At 37.5% G+C, this 23,313-nt stretch overlaps 2 protein-coding genes and 1 long non-coding RNA gene across 4 annotated transcripts in view; 2 read left to right on the top strand and 1 right to left on the bottom strand.

Annotated features, from left to right (window-relative positions):
* Positions 1-23,313, bottom strand: part of LOC114701773 (albumin-like) — a 191,297-nt gene that overhangs the window by 132,055 nt on the left and 35,929 nt on the right. The window lies entirely within an intron of this gene.
* Positions 1,823-18,215, top strand: LOC114701770 (albumin-like). Of its 2 annotated transcripts, none has more exons than XM_028881950.2 (13): positions 1,823-1,916; positions 2,589-2,646; positions 3,574-3,706; positions 6,323-6,534; positions 6,828-6,960; positions 7,845-7,942; positions 9,534-9,663; positions 10,611-10,822; positions 12,562-12,694; positions 15,687-15,784; positions 16,851-16,989; positions 17,302-17,525; positions 17,984-18,215. In XM_028881950.2, the coding sequence occupies exons 1-13, from the start codon at positions 1,838-1,840 to the stop codon at positions 18,198-18,200; spliced, it is 1,866 nt and encodes a 621-aa protein (XP_028737783.2). In that variant the 5' UTR covers positions 1,823-1,837; the 3' UTR covers positions 18,201-18,215. The 2 variants fall into 2 exon arrangements, with proteins under 2 accessions (XP_028737783.2, XP_037065039.1); XM_037209144.1 differs by having other exon boundaries at positions 12,562-12,683; positions 15,655-15,784.
* LOC119088658 lies at positions 18,759-20,362 on the top strand. The gene is made up of 2 exons (XR_005092348.1): positions 18,759-18,932; positions 20,006-20,362. It is a non-coding gene; the product is annotated as an uncharacterized LOC119088658 (long non-coding RNA).

Raw genomic sequence — 23,313 nt, forward strand, 5'->3', positions numbered from 1 at the left:
AACAATTATGTGGCTTCATTCCTCTCAGTATAGAATATACATGTAGAATTAATGGCAGGATTTTCAGAAGAAAGAATATAAATTTTTTCTTATCAAATGCAACTGTTCAAGCATTTCTTATCAGTTAAGCAGAGCTCTAAGGATAGAGGTAGTGTAAACAATTAAGCCCTTTAATTCTCAGCTGCTACTGATTAATTAGGATATGCACATGTAAAACACTGAATTAATACAGTTAAGAAAAGACTCAGTTGTTATTAATTTGTACTTTAAATTTATGGAACTTCATCATTCAATAAATGAACTGAAGCTCCTAGTCCATTATGATAAATTTGATTTTTTTAGACTTTGGTATTTATGATTATACTACAAAAAAATGTAAAGTAGATAAGCAGGTAATTTTTCTACTCAATTATCAAACTAAAAATATTTATACACAGTACATATGAATTTGTGAGTTAGCAATACAAATACATTCAAGGACTTAAGTGTTGCATACTTGCTCATGCCTCCAGACTCATACTAGGACAGAGCTAGGCATGACTACTGACTTCAAACAAATAGTGTCCAATCTTTCTAGGAAGCTTAAAGAGAAATTCATAATTTGCCCAAGAAAGAACTATCTTCTTTCTTTTGTTTCTTTTTTTCTTTTCTAGTTTTTGGTTCAACATCCTCTTCCCTGGTGGAATTATTTCCACAGGCAGGCATTGTTTTATATTCCATTCATTTCTGTCTTTAGAGACTAGTGTGTTGTTTTCATTTCAGGATGCCTTTGAGACATAAAACAGCAAGGAAATACTTATTCATTCTTCATTATTTGTGTTTGATATTGTCTGCATTTGGTTACATAATTTGTATACTTTCCTGAAGATGAGGACATGAAATGAGGACACAGAAAGTGATTTCTTTCATTGTCTAACTAGATATGAAACAAGAATGCTTTTCTGGCCACTCAGTGGTCTCTGTCCATGTAGGTACCATGGGAACAATTTGGATGGTAGTCTTGATTAACTCACTTTTTTAGGTAAGTAAGATAACTAACTGGTTTACTATTTATTATCTTTCTATTGTTTCAGATGAAGTATGTCACCGTGGCAAAGACCATCATCACTATCATTTAGGTGTGTGTTCTTCTACTGACTCTTCTAAAAAAAGAAAAGAAAAGAAAAAACCCAAGGAAGAGACTCACATCAGATGAAAATATTCCATGGCAGACCTGTTTCACACACAGCCAGAGCTGGGATGGTGACACAAATCTTCTAAATATCTTCCACGATTGTTCTTATTGCTCTGGCTTTTTCTCAGTTTACATTCGAGGCAATGTAAGCTTTATAGGAGATTCTAATTTGGAAAGGATGAGAAAGACATGGAAACCCTATAATTAGTCCCTCCCCTTCTCATGTAAATTCTTTATTATCAAAAGATAAAAGCATATTTGGAATGAGAAATACATGCAATTCAGTTCTTAGCTTTTAAAATACGTCATGTTTCCATGCAAAGGCCCAAACCAAAAGTGCTCAAATGGGAGATACAGAGGGCACAGTAAGGGAAAATAGGTTTGAACAGTTTAAACGCTTATGTAAAATTTGATGTTTTACATAACGTTAAGGAACTGACAAAGTCTTCTGGGGAAAATAGCACCAGATGGCAAACACAAACAATGGATTTGGTCAAACAACTTTATGGCAAAGATTGTATGATTTTGTAATTGGGAAGGAACCAATGAAAAGCGAGCTGAGTCTGGTTAATGATCTGCAGTTATTGGTTAAAGAAGTATATTAGAGTAGGTTTCCCTCCACCCATCTCACCTTTCCTATCAACCCCACAAGGCTCTGGCACAATGAAGTGGGTGACCTTCCTCTTCCTCCTCTTTGTCTGTTGCTCTGCTTTTTCCAGGAGTGTGTTTCGCCGAGATGCAAGTAAGAATTTTATGTTTTCACTGCTCCACTTTTATCTTACTTTCCTAATAATGGAAGCCCTGCATTTTGAAAGACTTATTTCTAGACTTTGATGATATTTTGCATCTGAACCCTTGTACAGTTATATTATTAATATACTTTAGACATCTTAGGTGATAATAACTTGAGGATTTTTTTAAAGTTTAGTTTTACATTTCTTTTAATTTTGAAGAAATGCTAGGCAGAGTGACTTAAGCTATATTGTATATAGCTGAAGCCAGAATCTTCAAAGTCTCGAAGGCCTGTTTACTCTACCATGCTATACTAAACAATAAACGTGTGTGTTGTTAATTTTATAAATGGAACTTCCATTTGTATTTACTTTTACTTCAGATTGTCTTAGTAGTTACTTAGAGACACGATAAAAGTATTGACTCTTAAGTTTCAATGCAAAGCTATAAACACACAGATGGTTTTAAAGTAGTATTCGAGGTGAAAGGGTAGTTCTTTAGATGCAGAAGGAAGGAGCCATTGGCAGATTCATTTTATTTTTTGTAGAGATCAGAGGTCAGTGTCATAAAGTACAGGAATAGCTTAAGTGTGTAGAAAGAAGTATGAAAAGCAGCATTTTAATTAGTTATTGTCATCAATCTTTAAATATGTTTTGTGGTTTTTGTCTCCCTGTTTCCGCAGACAAGAGTGAGATTGCTCATCGGCTTAATGATTTGGGAGAACAACATTTCAAAGGCCTGTAAGTTAAAATGTTGAAAGTCAATTTCATGTTTCTGGTAGTATTAGTTCCAGTTCTCAATTGCCCCCTTTCCCACATTGAGCATGCAAAATTGGAGGTCATGACTGTCCAACAGAAATATCTCGGTTGGTGGAAAAACTGCTGACCTCTATGAGCATATGGCAAGCAGAGGACACATGGTTATTGGGCACTTGAAACTTGGCAAGTCTAAGTGAGGAGCACATATTCAAATTATATTTAACTTTAATTAAATGTATCTATTCACTTGTGGCTAATTGCTGCTTTAGTGGAGAATGTGATTCTGGAGCCCACATTAAACTTGTGAAGAATGGGGTCTTAGTTTTCTTACTGAAAAGGTCTATGATATATAGCTCCTTGAGAGGCTAACTTGCTAATTCTTCTTTACACAACAAGATCTCATGGTATCTTGAGAAGATTATTTTGTCTTTGTAGTACTGGGGACTCATACCTGTGAAGCAAGTGATCTATAATTAAGTCACATCCCCAACCTCAAAAAGGTTTTAATATAGTGAAAATGAGAAGTTTATATTTAAATGTTCAATAGTGTCATATACCCCTGATTAACAGAGGTATATGGATTAGAAGAGAAAAACTCAAAGGACTTTCATAATGTCTAGCCTTGACAATGAAATGTATTTAGAACATAGTTTGCTTGTTTGCCCCATGTTCATAAATCTACCTACACACCTATGTGTCTATACTTAAGCATGGTAGGAATCCATGTTCTTTTTGCTTGGAAAGGCACCTCTTCCTGGTTATATCTCAGAGAAGAGCTGACAGGATTAGGCATTTGAGATAGTAGTAAGAAAGATAGACAAAATATAGATGGTATACATGTACACAATTTGCTGTTTAGGAAAGCCAGCTACTTCGTAGTAAAGTTTTATTTCTATGTCTGTTTTTCAGAGTCCTGGTCATCTTTTCCCAGTATCTCCAGAAATGCCCATATGAAGAACATGTGAAATTAGTGAATGAAATAACCGAATTTGCAAAAACCTGTGTTGCTGACGAGTCTGCTGCAAACTGTGACAAATCAATTGTAAGTACATTCTGATTTTGAGGATCCCTTTGCCTCTTCTATATAATTCTGAGTATTTCAAAGGAAAACAAATACTTTCTCCCATACCTAAGGCCCAGGGGACACCGTGAGAGGGGTCCAGAATAATTGTTAGAGCTAGAGGAACAGGGATTTTGCTATGAGATTGTCTCCTAGTAATGTCACAAGCTAGACTCAAAAAGTCTCACCAACATGACTGGCCAAATGTGAGCTTAAGAGTGACAACACAATAGACATGCCAGGGTGGATGAAAGACCCCAAGGCCTAAACCCTACACAAAAACTTCAGGCAAACAAGGAATGCTGAGAGAGGGAGAAATTGGCTTCTCCAGGGAAGGGAGCACCAATTGGTTAATTCAATACCAATGGTCAGCCCTGAAAACATGCATCCAAGTAACATTATACAGACCAACAGGCTATATTTAGGAATATATATGTGTATAGTACACATATATGTATGTAACAACAATTAATGAGAAATGAGGTCATAGATCTGAAAGAGAAAAAGGGGCATATGTGGGTGGATTTGGAGGGAGAAAAGGGAAGGAGGAAATGATGTAATTATATAGTAATCTCAAAAAAATAAAAGGAGTGATAAAAGGTTATTAAATGATCAAAATTGCAAGCAAATGGAGACTTTCTATCTATTCTCACAACTTATAAAAATTCTTGGAGGCTACAGATAGAAGTTACAATAATGTTAATGGCAATTTGGTATTTGTACAATTTCTTTTCAAGCTCAAAAATCTGATTTCTGTTCACAGAGGCAAATAGTAATAGCATGCTTTATGTAATTATTATTTTTTGTTTGTGGTGAGAGCCTTCTACTCTCTTACTATAGTTGACAATAACTACAATACCACCAAGCTTATCTTGGAATTTGTCTGGCTTAACTGAGAGGCTATGCCAGATGATCAGTAACTGAGTTCCTCCTCTCTGTGTCAGCCATCACACCTCTTTTGGATTTTGTGAATTGCACTATTTTAGTTATCTTTTTTGTTTGTTTGTTTTTTTTGGAGACAGGGCTTCTAGGTGTAGCTTTGGCACCTTTCCTGGAACTCGCCTTGTAGACCAGACTGGCCTCCAATTCACAGAGATACTCCTGGCTCTCCCTCCCGAGGGCTAGGATTAAAGGCATGTGCCGCCATCGCTAGGCCTTATTTTAGGTATGTTATCTGAGTAGAACCACACAGAATGTGTCTTTCTGTGGCTGACTTATTGCACTTACCAACATGTCCTCCAGGTTGGCCCATGTTGGTGCCAGTTGCAGAACATTCCTCTTCTAAGGGTTAGAATAATCCCTAGTGTGTATTCATCACACTCTTACCTGTCCATCCACATTTTCTTTATCCTTTCATCTGCTGGTGGCTGTTTAGGCTGTTTACACATTTTGATTATTACAGGCAATGCTACAGTAGCCTACGAGGGCTAATGTTTTCTTGACATAATGGTACTGTGCTAATCTTCTGGATGCATCATCTGATTTCTATGCTATTTGGTTACTTAGAAAAAATTATAGTGTATAGCTCTTTATTTCTGTTTTAGTGACATAAATATTTTAGACACAATTAAAAAGCGGGGTTTTCAGGCATTTAGAAGAAGTTGTGCTATTTATGGGTAGGGATTTAAAACCTGAGGCATGAGCTTCTCTGACTGCTTAATATATGGGCAAAGCCATTTCTCAAATTGATATCTAGACCCTTTCTTTTTGCTTTTCCTGGAAAAGTTTCCTCTGGAAACCTTTCCCTCTATTTGCAGAGTTAGTGATTCACACAAAATATTACAGTTCTACCTTGATATTCATAAAAGTACATTTTTGAAAGTTAATAATTTCTGTTTAGATAAGTAAAATTTCCATGAAGTTAAATTATTTTTGTAATAAAAATTAATGAGGAAGGGGAGGATTATTTGACAAATGAAGTCCTTTGGAGTGGTATTGTTTCTAGAATATAAGGGCAATCTGTATTTCAATGCAGTAATTATTTATAGTAGATTGTGTAATTACTCAGTTTGACAGGAAACCTACTAAAACCTTGGGCTTCTTCAAAAGGAACAGATCACATGAGAAGTTGTATGAACATGTTGCTCCTGAGCATGAATTCCATGCTTTCTCAAGTCCTAGCTTCCCTTGATTTTTTATTATAGTGACTTCAGTCCTAGCTTTTAGTTCCATATAGAAACTATAGGAATGTAAGGCAACATTCCTTAAGGCCATTAGCTATTTGCTTCTCTGTTTTATTCACCATACACAATACTGTGGCACTTGGCTATTATGAAAATTATCAAAAAATAGATGAATCAAATGAAAGCAAATGAATTTTTATGTGATTTTTTTTGCTTCACAGTTAAAAAATTATATGATTAACAAATATTTATACTTAAATTTATTTTAAGTAGTACAATAAGTCATAAAATTGTATTTACTTCAAAGTGTCATGTGATGTTTCAATATCATGCACATATCATCTATATACCTATACACAAGGCATTTACTTTCTTAATCAAGTTTTATCTGCACATTCATTTTTTTACATTGCTTCTTGGTTATAGAGAAAGTCAGGTACTGGCAGGAACTTGACACCTTCTGTTTCCCATTTAGCAAACTCTTTTTGGAGACAAGCTATGTTCCATTCCAAGTCTTTGTGAAAACTATGGTGAACTGTCTGACTGCTGTATGAAACAAGAACCCGAAAGAAACGAATGTTTCTTGCAACACAAGGATGACAACCCCAACCTGCCCCCACTTGTGAAGCCAGATGATGAGACCATGTGCACCTCCTTTCAGGAAAATACTGCTGCATTTATAGGACAGTAAGTAAACAGATATCTATGTTTTAAATTAAAAACTGGGCAATAGCTCTGCCAGGAACACTTACGCTAGTAGTCATAAAAAACTCAAATACATATGTGAATTTTTGAACGCAGATACACAAATTTAACCTACCTTCTCTCTCTTGACAAGAACAGAGACAGGCCATCACTCATGGCCACAATGAGTAAACTTGGTCAATTATAAATCTTTGGGTTTGGGTTGACTGATCATTTCTGTAGTGTTATGTGCTGTGGGAAATGATTGCCTGCTTTCTCCTTTTTTCATAACTCAGCTATTTGTACGAAGTCGGCAGAAGACACCCTTATTTCTATGGCCCAGAGCTCCTTTACTATGCTGAGAAGTACAATGCCATCATGACTGAGTGCTGTGCAGAAGCTGACAAATCTACCTGCTTAAAGCCAAAGGTGACCCCTGGGAAGATGGGGACAGAACTGCTCTGTATACCAAACCCAGAGATTTGACCGTCTTACAGTTGACTTAGGAAATCTGAATCTCTGAATGAGACTTCTCTGTGTCATTAGAAAACCTTCTTCCCTCTTACATTACCAATGGCTTTTAGTTCTAATACCTTTCTTCCTTCTGAGATTTAGCAGTGATTGTCTAGAGAGGGAATTCTTGGATGTGTGTTTACTCGTCTTTCAATTCTTTATGGTGGTGACTTCTGGAGTGGAATAGTGTTTGTCACACTGGACAGCAAGAGCTAGTTTGTTTGTTTTTTGCTTTTTATTTTTTAGGCCTTCCTTGAGACATTTTAATGGAGAAGGAATTCAAAGCTGTGAATTTTACTGAGGCTAGATGTTGGAATCCATTCATTTTGTCTATACATATTTATTATGCAAATTATTTGTTTTTCTTAGGCTCTCACTCATTTTATGAAAGATGATGAAGTAGGAACTGAGATGAATTAGTCACACAACTAAAAAGTCATATCCAGGGCCCTTCCCCTGGCAATGTCTCTATGCTGCTTTCTAAGTACCTAGCAGTCTCCACTATGCCCATACTGATTTTCATTCTATTAGGTATCAAAATAATCATTTGTCAAAAGAGAGTACATGTGAATTCAGGTGTAAATTATCTTTTAAATTTTTCATTTGGATGAAAGGTGCAACTCAATAGCATAGCTCTGCCAAACATGCACAAGGTCCTGATTTCAACACCCAACCCAACAAATTATCTTGGCATTGGGCTGTCTGAACTTTTGAAGGGGTGTGTGTGTGTGTGTGTGTGTGTGTGTGTGTGTGTGTGTGTGTGTTGCAATTATCTTTTCCAACTGGATTTCTTCTTGTAGCTTGAAGCTCTGACAGAGAAAGTGTTATATTCCTCTGTGCACCACAGACTGAAGTGCTCCAGTATTCAGAGATATGGAGAGAGAGCTTTCAAAGCATGGTACATTGTTTTCCTTACATCACATTTCACGTCTTGATAATGATATTGTCCAATCTACAAGATTGTGCATTTATAAAGTACATCTTGAGAAGTTCATAGAGGTGAAATCAGAAAAACGGTAATAATTTGAAAATTTGTCTCAGTGTTTTTGTTTTAAATTGTCAAAGAATGTAAAAGACTTGATTTTGTCTAACAGAAGACAGGCATTTTGATCCCATTGTTTATAAAGACCAGGAATCTCATGTTAAATGATTAAAAAATACAGTCACTGTCAGAGTAATTAATTTACTTAATTTATTTTCCCTCAATCTGAAAGTGACTCTTGAATGTATGGATAATTGAACTTAGACATCAACCAAGTTGGAGTTATTACTTTGACTTTTCTTACAACTCCAATTCTGTCCCTAATTTCATGTGTTTGCTCCACCCTCTCTTGCTTTTATGTTATGTAGCTGTGTCTGGGAGCATCCTTTAATATAAAATTCAAGGATAATGTGCCTGCCCCTCTAGTACCTCTCCTGTTTGTCAATAATGAATCAACCCAACAGGAGAGAAAATGGAGATGACAGACACTGTGCATGTTCTCTAGAGACTGTCAGCAGGAATTATCCTCATTGAGTCATCCTTACTATCCAAATTCTTAAAGCCAATCAGATCAATAAACATAGCAACTCCAAGATGAAACAACACACTGTTACATGGGCTATGGTTGGTTCTTACAACGACAAGATAGCTTTATTAGAGCTATAGAACTGAAAATTACTTTTGAAATAACGAAGATCTTGGCTTTTGACATCTTGCCATAGAGCTTAGAGGCTCTCTGCTGGAACAATTTCTTGGCAGAAGGATTCATAATTCAAAAAAAAACCTCTCTAATTCTCCAGAAGTTTGGGAATTTTTCCCTCCACAGACCTTTAGAATTCAGAAAATTTAAAATTAAAGGCACACACGTTTAATCCCAGCACTCGGGAGCCAGAGGCAGGTCGATCTCTGTGAGTTAGAGGCCAGCCTGTGCTACAGGAAAGGCTCCAAAGCTACACAGAGAAAGCCTGTCTCAACCCGCCTCCACCCCCCAAAAAAAGAAAAAAAAAAAGAATTCAAGAAAGTATGTCTTAATTAAGACAAAAGATGATGTGTCATCATTTCGAGATAAGAAAACACTTTCATGTCATGATGTAATTTAACCTCATGGATCCTTTGATTTAGTGTGTTGTAACAGTATAAAATCTAAAGCCTGCTTGAGGTCACATTGCTAAGATGAGACCAAGCCTGAGACAGAAGCCAGGTGAGTAAACAAAACTGATGCCCCTGGACTGCCACCGCTTTAGGAATTCCTCTTTGGTTTTAATTTTATGAGGCATTTGCTTTCCACGCACCACCCACATTCTTTCAGTAGATTCTGCCAAAGGAAAACATAACTATTATGTCAGAACTAGCATTCTAGTAAAGCTAGTTGTTGTAACTAGTGAATTTTTATAATTTTCTTCATGTCAGTTAGTTTTGAACTTCCTTGTTATAAATGGTATCTTCTCACTGCTTTCTTACAAATAAAATATAATAATAAGTCTTTGATGGCAAATTTTCTTTTTAGGATGGTAGTTTATACAAGCCAGAAATTCCCCAATGCTGACTTCACAGAAAATAGCAAAGTGGCAACAGACATTACCAAAATCATCAAGGAGTGCTGCCAGGGTGACCTGCTTGAATGCGCAGACAACAGGGTAAATAGTTGGATGTGTTTGGCTGCATTGGTGAACACTGATGGTGGTTGACATGGTCTCTGGGCTCTCCTTTATTCTACCAAGTTTCCTTGTTTTGTGGCACTTTCCAGAAACAAACAAACAAACAAACAACCCAGAACAAAACAAAAAACAAACAAACAAAAAACCAAAGACCAGTATTCTGAATTGTTACATGACCCAAAACGCCTCTGTTCAGCTACCTTCTGAGGAGGCTTAAATAGAAAGAGAACAGTTACACATGTAGATTTCTAAGATGTTTTGGGGAGAGAAGTAGGGCTGGAGACCTCACAGATTGGAGAGGCTTTTAAAGAATGATGCCCTAATCCCTCCATAGTCTTTCCCCTAATTAACTGTGTGTTAAGTGATTAAATATTTGCTGTGACCTCACTTTCTCCAGATTTGTACTATTATCTCCTTCACTTCTCCCTTCAAGAGATTAAAAATACAACCCCATCTTCTTCTGCTATGATAACCCTAGAAAACCTTAGATCCATATGTTATGCATGTAAGCAGGGCCCATAACTCTGCTCATTACTCATTATTTAATTATGCCTCATATTTTAATGAGTTATTTAGTTTTAAATTTTTTAACTTGATTTTGGAGGAATACTTGGAAAAATAGCACTAAATTTTATGGAAAAAACAACCTGAAGTCTCTCAGTCATAGAAACAAAGTCAATTAACAATCAAAGCAAATTAATTTAAATAGATAACTTGATTCTGAACAGTCTCTTTGAATCTATTTGTTTTAGTCACAGCATCTTGAGTCTGCAGGCTCTGAAGCACTGTGTGGGTGAGAATGTGTTGCAGAAGCCATTTTGGTGGTGTATGGTTTTGAGTAGGATGAATATGCTTTATCCACGTAACAGAGGTGTGCAGGAAAATGTATCAAAGATGACTTCTCTTAAACATTTCTTTTCTCACAGGCGGAGCTTGCCAAGTACATGTGTGCAAACCAAGCTTCTATCTCTAGCAAACTGCAGGCTTGCTGTGACAAACCAGTGTTACAGAAATCCCACTGCCTTGCTAAAGCAGAACATAATGACATGCCTGTTGATCTGCCTTCATTAGCTGATGATTTTGATGGTGGTCAAGTGTGCACCAACTATGTTGCAGCCAAAGATATCTTCCTGAGCAAGTGAGGAGATGCCTTTCCTCTTATAGTTTTTTTTTTTTTTTTTTTTTTTTTTTTTTTTTTATACAGGGTCTCATTGTGTATCTCTGACTGTCCTAGAACTCTCACTATGTTTACCAGGCTGGGATTAAAAGCATGTGCCACCATGATGTCTGGCTCCTTTCATAGTTTTGGCAGAGCTGAATAAATTAGGAAGCCTCACCAGGCTGTCTTTGGAGTTACCATGACTTCTGTGGCTCTCAGTAAATTGTTCACTGTGGTAGTAATCTAATTGTACTGAAATGTGATTTTGATTGTATGTTAATAAATAAAGTTGCCTGGGGGTCAGAGCTATTAGAGCCATAGCAAGAGTGTGGTGGTGGTGGTGGTGGTGGTGGTGGTGGTGGTGGTGGCACACGCCTTTATTCCCATAGATCTCTGTGTGTTCAGAGATACAGCCAGCATTGGAGACATATGCCTTTAAGACCTAGGGGGCTGTACATTCAGACAGTGACGAGGTAGTCACGTGTTTCGGTTTACAACCAATGAGAAGGCAGAACAAATACTATAAATAGACGAACAGACAGGAAATAGGTCTCTTTCGGGAAGCTGGGACACCTCAGGCGGAAGGGTAAGATTTTAGCTCTGAGCTCTGACCTCTCGGCTTTCTCTTTTACATTGTTTCTGTGTTTCTTATTTAATAAGATGGTTAGTTACATCTACAGTTCACCCTTGTCATTCTCAGCCTTTAAAATTTACCTGAAAAGTATGTTAAGTAATTTAAAATATTGTTATGAAATCATCCATGCATTTAGCACAAACTCAATGTTCCTTACTTCATATGGATATTTCAGGAAATCTTTAGAAATATTCAATGAATATATATATTGTATGTATCATTCAATCATTCTTATAACCATATTTCTTAAATATCTAATGCATTTGAACATATTATGTATTATTTACTACCTCCTTACCTGTCCAGCTGTATCTATCCATCTCTGCGATGACAGGAAGGATATATATCTATATATATATGTGTGTGTTCATATATATATATGTATATCTATACTAGTATCATATTGATGTATATATGTATATGTGTTTTATGTAAATAAATATCAATATGAAAGTATTTGTTTGGTATTTGTTTGAAAAGACGAGAATGTCACAGTGTGGCAAGGCAGGATACAATTAATAACAAAGGACTATATGTTTTCAGTAATTGCAACAATATATTTTATCTTTTTATTAGGTTATGATTGTACCCTATGCACTAAATAGTACTTAATGAAAGATTTTACTCATATGTAGAAGAAAAAGAAACTTTTAGTATTGTCTCTATTTACTCATTTGTTGAGATACTTTGGAGACATAAATCAAAGCAAACTAGATATACAGTAAAAATAACTATGAATCAAGCATTTAACATGCACCAGTCTCTGTGTGCTTTGACAGTGTGTATTGTATTTATCCCAACCTACCTTGTAAGAGAGATGCTATCCTTCTTTCCCTTCTATATGGAGGAGCCTAATGCCCTGATAGTGTTAATAAGTTGCCCCTGCAGAACAGTAAAATACAGTGTGGTGGGAAAGCTGAACCTGGGAAGAGTTATCTCTGAGTTCCAAGTTCTTGCTGCTTATTTTTCTTCATGGAGCTCATTCCAAAGCGGGACACTTGGAATGTGAATCACTATTGAGTTTACTTTCGTGAGTCTATTACTTGCTCATCTATTTAACTCAGTGTATGTTCATCTTCTTTAGGTTTTTGTATGAATATTCAAGAAGGCACTCTGACTACTCTGTTGCCTTGTTGCTGAGAATTGCTAAGAAATATGAAGCCACACTGGAAAAGTGCTGCACTGAATCTGATCCTGCCATATTATGTGGCAGTGTGGTAGGTTTCCATAGACCAAGAGCACAGCAGCTCCTGGCAGCACTTCCTGTAAGGAGAAAGGAAGCGATGCACTAATGAGAATTGACTTATAGGTCAATTCAGATATTCTCTTGAGATGTAAGCAAGCCTGAGCTCTAAAGTTATTAATCATTATAGGATCAACACTGTATAAAATGTAAAGAAACCTCAAATAATCTTTCTAGAATGGGAAGGTTTGAAGAAAGGAAGGAATCTTTACTTGCACAAAATCTTTACAACCATTTTTCTTTTTTCATACTCTTGAGAATAAAATAGAGTAAATTCAAATGCCAACTAAAAGAGTTTTAACTCTGATTAAAAACACTTAACCCAATAAAAAAAGAAAAAGAAAAAGACAATTACTAGTTTTAAATACTTTACATTGCATTGGATTGATTTATATTATATACAAATTATATATATTGAAATTGATATTGTTAGAAAATACTATATGTATATTTCTAATTGTACTTATACTGTTCATTTAACAATGTAATGCAATTCTCTGATCCTTGAAAGTTATTATTACCAATTATTAGCATATAAAGAAATGAAAGTTAGTAGGTAGACATTATAATTGAACTTGTAGTCATATTAGGTATATTTTCAAGATTGAGCAGAAATATTTTAGATAGGTCATCTTCAAACCCTTCAGAGATCTACAGAATATGGCATTTATAATGTTTTAATAACTTAGAGAATTTTTCTTTTTTGTTATGACCATGAGACATGTCGGTTCCTGGCAGTACCAATTTACTTCAGAGAAAATATGGGCATTGAAGAAACTGCAATTGGAGTTAACTTTCATTGTGGCAAAAGTTAGCCACTGGACAACAAAGTATCCTCGAATCAACTGCTGACAAACAGGACAGACAGGACATGAAAGAAAGGACTACCGATTCTTGCCAAAACAAGTGTGGTTATGGCTTTATCAAAAGGCATCTTCTGAGGCCAGGACAATATGGCACCATCCCTGAAGTGACCTTCGCAATCTGGAAAAAGTACAGTGCACTTTTCTTTGAAGGCAGCTGAACAGGCAGTGGGCTGATGGCTTCTGATGTGCAGTGGAACAACAGCTGAAACAATTATTCTTGAAGAGTAACTAAACTCACACCTCTCAATAGTAGACTGGCATTTAGTAGAAGGATATGGAGAAGAACAGGATGCTGAGATGAAGCAACACACACACATAGCCAAGAAGAATGGACAGCTGAATTTAAAAAAAAAATCAATAATTTCCAGAATTTAAAATCCTGAATCATGACAGAACACTAGTGGAATTCAGGTATTTCTATTACATGGACTGCTTTCACCCATTGTGAGGTTGAACTGTTGACGTTGTGTACATCCTACTTCACAAATGAGTCTGTCAGATACACTAAGCCTATAGGCTAAAGATGATGCCACAACACTGTGGAGAAACCTCAGGTGACTGTCCAGGCAGCAGGCTATTTCTGTCAACTCACAATATTTTGGAAGTTGCTTGCATCTACTTCCTGTTTTAATTTTTGTTAGGTAATATTATTTCCTTCTTGGATCTCTGAGGGAATTGAAGATTAGTTAGTTATAGTTGAAGATTAATTAGGAAAGAAAGTGAATTAGGTACATTTTGGACTTACCAAAATAGGATAGATAATGGAATTATTTTCTCTGAATTTGTCAAATACAAATGGACTAGACATTGTTTAGATATTTATTACTTGTATATATGGTATGTAGTTATTGTACTTTTGTATGCAGTTTTCTTATGTTAGTTATAACCTTCTTCCTTTTTTCTTTTTATTAAAATAGAAAAGGGGAAATATGGTGATATTTTATTTGTACTAAAATGTGATTTGTATGTTAATAAATAAAGTTGTCCAGGGGTCAGAGCTAATAGCAAGCCATCACAGAAGCTAGGTGGTGGTGGTGCACGCTTTTACTCCCAGCACTTGGTAGGCAGAGTTAGGTAGATCTCTGTGGTTCAAGGATACAGCCAGCATTGGAGACACATGCCTTTAATCTCAACACCAGCCATAGAAGACCTGGACATCTGTACAGACAGGCAGTGACGAGGAGGTCATGTGTTTGGGTATACAACCAATGAGAAAGCAGAACAGAAAGTCTTTATAAAGACAAACACACAGGAAGTAGCTCTCTTTCAGAGAGGTAGGACCACCACGAGAGGAAGTGTAAGGTTTTTAGCTCTTGGCTATTGCTCTGACCTCTTGACTTTCTTCTTTGCATTGGTTCTGTGTTTCTTATTGAATAAGATGGTTACTTCTACAACCCAATCCCCCAATTGTCCACTATTAGCAGTAATATCTCAAAGGAGTTTGTATACTCTGTTACTTGAAAATTCTTTCAAACATATTGGAGAAGGTTTTGGAGTAATTTTACAAGAAGATATACTTGCAAATTTGTTGTGGCAGACTTCTGGGTTCCTATCAAAACACAGTGGTTTGTGACCTATTTGGGGCCAGAAGAACATTATACCTTAAAGAAGCTTCTGAGTAACAGGCACTAATCTGTGACTGAGTCTGGAAGTAGACTTTCTCATCTCAGAGACCTCAAGATCCAACTAGAGAGATTGCCTAAAAATGGTGGCTGTTATCTATTGATGGTCTGCTGTTGACTAGGTGTGATTTTAATTTCATCCACTTAGTTGGTTAACAGAACAGTTCTAGTTAAGTACATGCAATGCCACTGTAGAGGGGATCAGCCTGAAGCTTAGACATGGGAAGAACAGTTGCACAACAAGAAAACAAGTCAGGTGACCTGGTGCAAACACAGCCATTGAATCCCAGAGCCTGAAGATTCTTATTGACTTGCACCAAATGACCTTGCAAATAAAAGGAACAATTTAAATGTAATGTGACAGACATGACAGGGATGATCTCCTGAAGTCTCTTCGGACAGAGGAAGGGAGAAATGCAAGTGACCTACACTGGGCTTTCAGGAAGGTTGCTATAAACACAATTGTTTTATGTTGCAGCTTGGTGAACTTCCTCCTCTTGTAGAAGAGCCTAAGAATGTAGTCAAAACTAACTGTGAACTTTTTGAGAAGCTTGGCGAGTATGGATTCCAAAATGAGTGAGTAGTTTTTTAGCTATTTTTTCCCTTGGTCAATTAAATTACTTAAAGCAATGTATAGGTGACCGAGCATGTGGCCTTAGTAATGAAAACACATTATTTATAATCCTGGGCTCATAGAAAACCTTGATATATTGGAGCTGGGAGTATCCTTCAAAGGTTAGGCAGAGTTTATGAGCAAGCAGTAGAACAATATAGGGTAGAACAAGAAAGAGCATGCTTTGGATAGCAAAACCTCAAGAATTGGTAGAAATGCTGAACATAAAAATATAACAAAAGATTTAGATAACATTCAAATGATACAAGAATAAGGGCTCACTTCAGAAAACATTGGAGCTTGAGAGTTATACCTAAACTTTCATCGTTGTGATTTTGTATTCCTATGGAATTTCATGTAAGAAGAGATAGATTATGAATGCCCTGCTGGAGTAATGTCCCAATTCCATAGAACCTTATCTATGGAGGTAAAGTGAAGACACATTGTTCCTTATTCAGGTTGTTGCAGTTTTAGTGCTCTTCTAACTCTCGCATTTGGAGTTGACATGATTTATTCACTTGAGTAGATTACAGTCATTCACTGACTTTTATTATTATGTTTCATTGATAAATACTAGATGTTATTAGATGCTAGGTAATGTACCAGGCAGACACATTATTTGCTTTCATTTAATCCTTGTGCAGTCTCTATTAAACCAGCCATCTTTTCATCAGTATTTTTAAGATTATCACAGTGTTAATACGTGTAAGTTTGTGATAGAATTTATTTCAAGCAGCACCAAGTACATTAATACTGTTAGACTAGAGAAATGTAACTCACTTCCTTATGACTATAGTACAGATCTAAGACTAAGATCATATGCTCCAGCAAATTTTCATGGACATGTAGTTAATTGCTCAGGAGAAGGCCTTCCTCTAATACTATGTTATCATCCTGGAAGTGAAGAACTTTGGTTCATGTGGAAAAACTATCTTAGTTGTCTTGGGGTAAATATTCTCTTGTTGAAATACTTTACAGCAGACCAGTTTCTTGTCTGGATGGAAACAAATAAGTTATTTTTTATAACAGGCTCCTAGTTCGTTACACTCAGAAAGCACCTCAGGTGTCGACTCCAATTCTTGTGGAAGCTGCAAGAAACCTAGGGAAGGTGGGCAGCAAGTGCTGCATGCTTCCTGAAGCAAAGAGACTGCCCTGTGTGGAAGATTATGTGAGTCTTTTAAACTATGATTAAGTCAGCAGTGCTGGGTTTTTGTCTTCAGATATTGACACTTCTAACTTTAAGGAGCAAGGGTATGCTGATATGTGCATGTGTATATGGTAGCTGATATGGGTACCTATATTAAAGTGAAAGAGAATTTTTATAAGTCATATGTTTGGTTTCAAAGATAAATAAATCACTATGGCAATCAATGCTGAATTCATAGTTGTTAATTCAATATGGCAGTTCTTTTAGTGCATCAGAAAGTGAGTGTCTGTGGATCTATTGACTGTTCTCCTCCTTTGTCTGCCTGTCCCTTAGCTGACAGAGATCCTGAACTGGGTATGTGTGCTGCATGAGAAGACTCCAGTGAGTGATCAGGTCACCAAGTGTTGTAATGGATCTGTGGTAGAAAGGCGACCATGCTTCTCTGCTCTGCCAGTAGATGAAACATATGTCCCCAAAGAATTTAAAGCTGAGACCTTCACCTTCAATGCTGGTATCTGCACACTTCCCAAGAAGGAGAAACAGATAAAAAAACAAATGTGAGCAATATTTTCTTAATGCATAGGTCTTTTTCCTGGGTATTGCTTTCTCTACAATATCAATGACAGAGACCCAGCAATCTCCTCTTACTTGGCTTTGTTTAATTCTTATAACATCCCCATTATTACCTTCAAATGGGGCAGATGTTAGAGAGCAAAATTCTGTTTATTAAGTGCAAAGGGAGAAGTCTTTCAGGAATTTTCTGGAAACTACGTAAAACACTGAGTGACTTGCATTGATTATTCCATTTCATCCAGTCCTAGCCAAGTGGCCCTAATGGCCCTCATACACAGTCAAGAATACTAAGTTTGGCAATGGCCTGCTTGGTCCTGGAAGCCAAAGTCACTTGGCTCCACGATGTGTAAACTTCAACTGTGGCTTTGCCATCCTTGCTGTCTTGGTTTCCTTCATGGGTGTCAACATTTCCTTGCTCTTCCTGCCTTCTGTCCTAATGCAGGGCACTTGCTGAGCTGGTGAAGCACAAACCCAAGGCTACAGATGAGCAGTTGAAGACCGTGATGGGCGATTTTGCAGCTTTCTTGGATAAGTGCTGCAAGGCTGACGACAAGGAGGCCTGCTTCTCTGAAGAGGTAACAGAGCTTTTTACACTGTGTATGTTCAGTTTCCGTTTGTGTGCATTTGGTCAGGTTGGAGCTGAGACACTCATATGCTGAATGATGTGATCAATCTAGATCGTGTTCACTACAGAACTGTAATACAAACTGACTCACGTAACTCTTAAATTGTGTGTCCTACCACACTGTAGCATATAAAATGTTCATAAAGGCCATTCAATTCCAAACTTATGACACTTAAGATCATAGAAATATTTGTAATGCCCAGAATCATTAACTCATTTAATCCTTGTCTTGAAATGTTACACTTTGGACTGACTAATATCACACGTGAGAGGAGAACATTTACAATTACATGTCTGAATCATTTCACATTTTCCCCCATGCCCTAACAAGAGTTTACTTTAGTCTTTTGGATACAACAGATATCAGTGAGCTTTGTTTAAGAATTCTAGGAGAACTGTAATTAAGTGATGCAAGGCATGTGAATTTACATTATAATCACTGAAAACTGTGGAGGTGCAAATTCCAATAGTCTTGCTAGTATTTTTCTAACATGTATCATTTGTGTGTGTGTGTGTGTGTGTGTGTGTGTGTGTGTGTGTGTGTGTGTGTGTGTGTGTTTGTGTGTTTTCAGGGCCCAAAACTCGTTGCTGCAAGCCAAGAGGTACAAATTCCAATAGTCTTGCTAGTTTTTTTCTAACATATATCATTTGTGTGTGTGTGTGTGTGTGTGTGTGTGTGTGTGTTTGTGTGTTTTCAGGGTCCAAAACTTGTTGCTGCAAGCCAAGCGGCCTTAGCCTAAACACATCACAATCACAAGCATCTCAGGTAAGTGTATTGGGATTTTTTGAAAAAAGCAATCATATACATTTTTCCTAAAATGGCTAAGATTTGCTGACCATTTGGCAAGAGCCATGTAGACTAGCACCTGCCACCAATCTTAGGCCTTCATTTATGTTCACCGATTTGTATATAAGAAAATGAATACATAAAGGTCTAGATCAATGCAATTTACCCAAGGGGCAGCCAAACTAGGGAGAGAAGGAGCCAAACTCGAGAATTCACTCCAGAGCTGAGGACTTAATCATGGCTCTGTTCTGACTTACATGGTGCACTACATGGAGTCACACATGTTAGTCCAGTCAAGGGTGGCCTAAGAATAAAAGTGAAGCCATATGAAAGAACATTTTTTAGTCAAAACAATTGTGTATTGTTGATTCTGCAGAGTTTGAGCCAGTACTTCTATAAATTCATTTCATCAGAAGATTCAATGGAGCTTTTTTATGGTGGTCCTTGTTTCATAATAAATCATCTGTTTCCAAATCTCTGATGTGTCACATGCCAAGCTTTGACAGAATTTATATTCAGATTTCAAAACAGCATTTGAAAATGTAGATAATTGAACAGAGCTATGATGATAACTATTGTTTGAAATATTTTGGAAGAGAATTTAAAAAATAGACCAACAATGGAATAAGGTGGCAAAATAAAAGTTTCCCCACATGAAAACACACATATATTGTGTATTCAATCAAAGAACCTACATATATAGGGTTATTTCAAAATTATTTCCATTTTAGAAGGAAAAGGAAATTTTGTTGCATTCTGAGAAGACAGCTTTCATTTTTAATAAATTAGGGAATAAGTAGGTCTTGAGAAATGGTGAGACTTCTGACCTGACACATGAGGGCCCTGATGGGACCAGTGAGGAAGAGCAGGTGTCAGAACTGGCAACAGTCTATCATCTGTTCCTGAGTGAGGGAGGTAAGCTAAGTCTAGGTCATGCTTAGTCTGTCTAGACCAGTGAAAATTGCAAAAAGAATTTAAGAGATTCAAAATTTCTAAAAATAGTTTTGGAAAAACATTTTCCAATTTTAAAAGACACTTTTTTTGTTTTTCAGTATACTGAGAGAAAAGGAGAGACAAAGACTCAAGCCTTACTCATCTTTTCTGTTGGTGTGAAGTCAACACCATAAGGAACACAAATTTCTTTAAATATTTGACTTCTTTTCTCTGTACTGCAATTAATAAAAAATGACTCTGTATTTTCCAGGACTGTATTTTCCAAAGTCATGCTCCCCCTGACAGCCTTGTAGGCTCTGGGAAATACTCAGGTGCTCTTCATCCCCACAGCCTTGTAGGCTCTGGGAAACACTCAGTTTTCTCTCTTCTTTTCTTCAGCAGAGGCTCTAGCTCCTTATAGGCAACCCAATGAAAATAAAAGTCAATACTCTCCCAAGTTGTGGGCAGTGAGCATATAAACTAATTTCAACATTATGAGAGTTCTGAATGAGAGACTAAAAGCTAATGAACCATGGCATTCCTTTGTCAGTGGGACTCTAAGAATGAGTTGGGGACAAAGGAGACAGGAATGTCTTTAAAGGTGGCTCGGTGAACCGATAAAGTAAGTGATCCAAAAATTTACTACAGTTCAGGATGATAGCCTAATGCCTCAAGAAACAATTTTGGAAGAGGGGACTGGGTGATCTGGATGGGTGCTGAAGGACACTGGATTGATGAAGAGGGGACTGGGTGAACTGGAAGGGTGCGGAAGCACACTGGATTGATGTAGCACAAGTGTTTTGGGTGGTGAAACAGTCATATAAAAATTTCAAAGTTACATTCAATGCTAGATTCTTTTCTCTGTCCCAGGAGGCAATTGCTCATATATGCTATCGTCTATGAATTCTGTAGACTTATCCAAGGATTGTCTATGATTTTACATACATAGCCATTCATAGCCATATGAAATTTTTATTATTATATCATTGATTTCAAATTGTGCCTATTATTCTACAACCGGCTCCTAGCATTCCTTTGTAGTTTCATTTAAAGCATGATACTTGAAAAGAAGAGTAGACCCCATGTAAAGAAAGGTCCTTTTCAATCCTCTTATACGCCACACTCTCCTCTCCCTCAACCTGTACTTTGGCTTCCTGATGAAAGTATCAAAGACAGGAGAAAGACTGGAAGGATAGAATAAAGATTGGGACCTGGCCTGGTGGAAACCAGGAAGTATAGAAGACAGTATTGAGTAAGGTGTTGCTATTCAACTGGACCAATAGGGGCCAGGTCTAGATGCACTGTCTGGAAGTAACCACTCCTAGATACCAAAGGGGAACTTCACACTTAGAGAGACTTGTGCTCCACAGTGCACTCTTCCCTGAGCCTCCACTTCTCCTGCTTCCCATAGAGTCAACATCTGAAACTAACGAGCCCAGGTTAGCTCTGTTTTGCAAGATCAGCCTTTGGGGGATAATTCCCATCTGTCTATCATCTAGCTGTTTGTCTCTGTATTTTACTTCATGATTCAGATGGCTGGGCTACCAGAACATTGCAGGCCTACTGGTGTGTGTGTGTGTGTGTGTGTGTGTGTGTGTGTGTGTGTGTGTGTGTGTGTGTGTGTGTGTGTCCATGTGTATTTGTATGTGGGAGCGTGTATTAAAGTTGGTCTCATAACACACTGGAGACATGATATGATGTCAACATGATTTAATACTGGGATGTTAGGTTAATGACTTCTTTTTTTTTTTTACAGATTATTTTTAGCTCTATTAAAAATGCAAATTAAGTCCTATTATTTTGTTTGATTTGTTTTTTATTTTTATTTTTTTTTCATTTTTATTAAGAGATTTCCTATTCATTTTACATACCAACCACAGATTCCCCTCTCCACCCTCCTCCTGCCCCCAGACTTCCCCTGGAACTTACTTCCATTCCCACCTTCTTCAAGGCGAGGTCTCCCATAGGGGAGTCAGCAGAGCCTAGTACATTCAGTGGAGGCAGGTCCAAGCCCCTCTCTCCCTGCACCAAGGCTGTGCAAAGTGTCCCAGCATGGGCTCCAAAAAGCTGGCTCATGCATCACGGATGATTCTAATCCCACTGCTTCGGGACCCCCTAAACATTTCAAGCTAAACAACTGTCCAGAGTGCCTAGTCCAGTACCATGGGGGCTCCTCAGCTATTTGTTCACAATTCATGTGTCCACTAGATTGGCTGGTCATCTCTGTACATTTTCCCATCATGATCTCAGTGTCCATTGCTCATAGAATCCCTCCTCTCTCATCGATTGGACTCTGGGAGCTTGTCCTTGCTTCTGGGGCATGGATCTCTGCATCTGCTTCCATCAGTCACTGGATGAGGGCTCTATGATGACAGTTAGGGTATTCAGCCATCTGAAAACTGGAGTAGGCCAGTTCAGGCACCCTCTCAACTATTGCCAGTAGTTTTAATGTGGGGTTATCCTTGTGGATTCCTGGAAACTTCTCTAGCACTCTGTTTCTCTCTGTTCCCATGATGTCTTCATTTATCATGGTGTCTCTTTCCTTGCTCTCCCACTATGTCCCTGTTCTAGCTCTAACCTCCTATTCCCCCTTCTAATCCCCCTCCCCTTGCCCTCCATTACCCCCTGTCACCCCCAGTTTGCTCATGTAAACCTCATCTATTTCTCCTTTGCTAGGCAATACATGCGTCCTTCCTCGGGCCCTCTCTGCTAGCTAGCCTCCCTCAAGATGTAGGTTGCAGTCTGGTTATTGTTTGATTTACATCTAGTATCTGAAAGGGAAAAATTAGTAGTCCTCTTGAAAGATGATACCACCCCCCAAAGATTTTTTCTGACTAGCCGATTTAGATCTGACCAGAGATTGAACTGGTGTGAAGATAAGGCTTGAACAATAAATCTAAATGTATATATCCTAGACTCAGCAAAACAGGATATAGGGAGTAAAAAATTACATCTCTGTAGATACCCTGCATCCTGTCAGCAGTTAGTAACTTCATGATTATAGTTCAGCCAGTAACCTCAAAGACCTACTTCACCCCAGCTCCCTCATCCAATCCTAAGATATGTAAACCACTGCATGTAAACTATTCCTATATAACCCCCTTGTAATGAGTGTTAGGGGGCTTTCTCCTGTACTCACTGGGAGTGTTGGGCAAAGTTCCTACCGGGCTTGGCTGAAATAAAGACACCTTTTGTTGTTGTATTGGAAGTTGGTTCCTTGGTAGTCTGGTTGCAGGACTCAGGATGCAGGCATTACAGTATCCACTTATGAGTGAGTACATGCAATGTCTGAGTCTGGGTTACCTCACTCAGGATGATATTTTCTAGTTCCATACATTTGTCTACAAATTTTATGATGTCATTGTTTTTCTCTGCTGAGTAGTACTCCATTGTGTATATGTACTACATTTTCTTAATCCATTCTTCA

Source organism: Peromyscus leucopus, chromosome 10, assembly GCF_004664715.2.
Source record: "Peromyscus leucopus breed LL Stock chromosome 10, UCI_PerLeu_2.1, whole genome shotgun sequence".
Lineage (NCBI taxonomy): Eukaryota > Metazoa > Chordata > Mammalia > Rodentia > Cricetidae > Peromyscus > Peromyscus leucopus.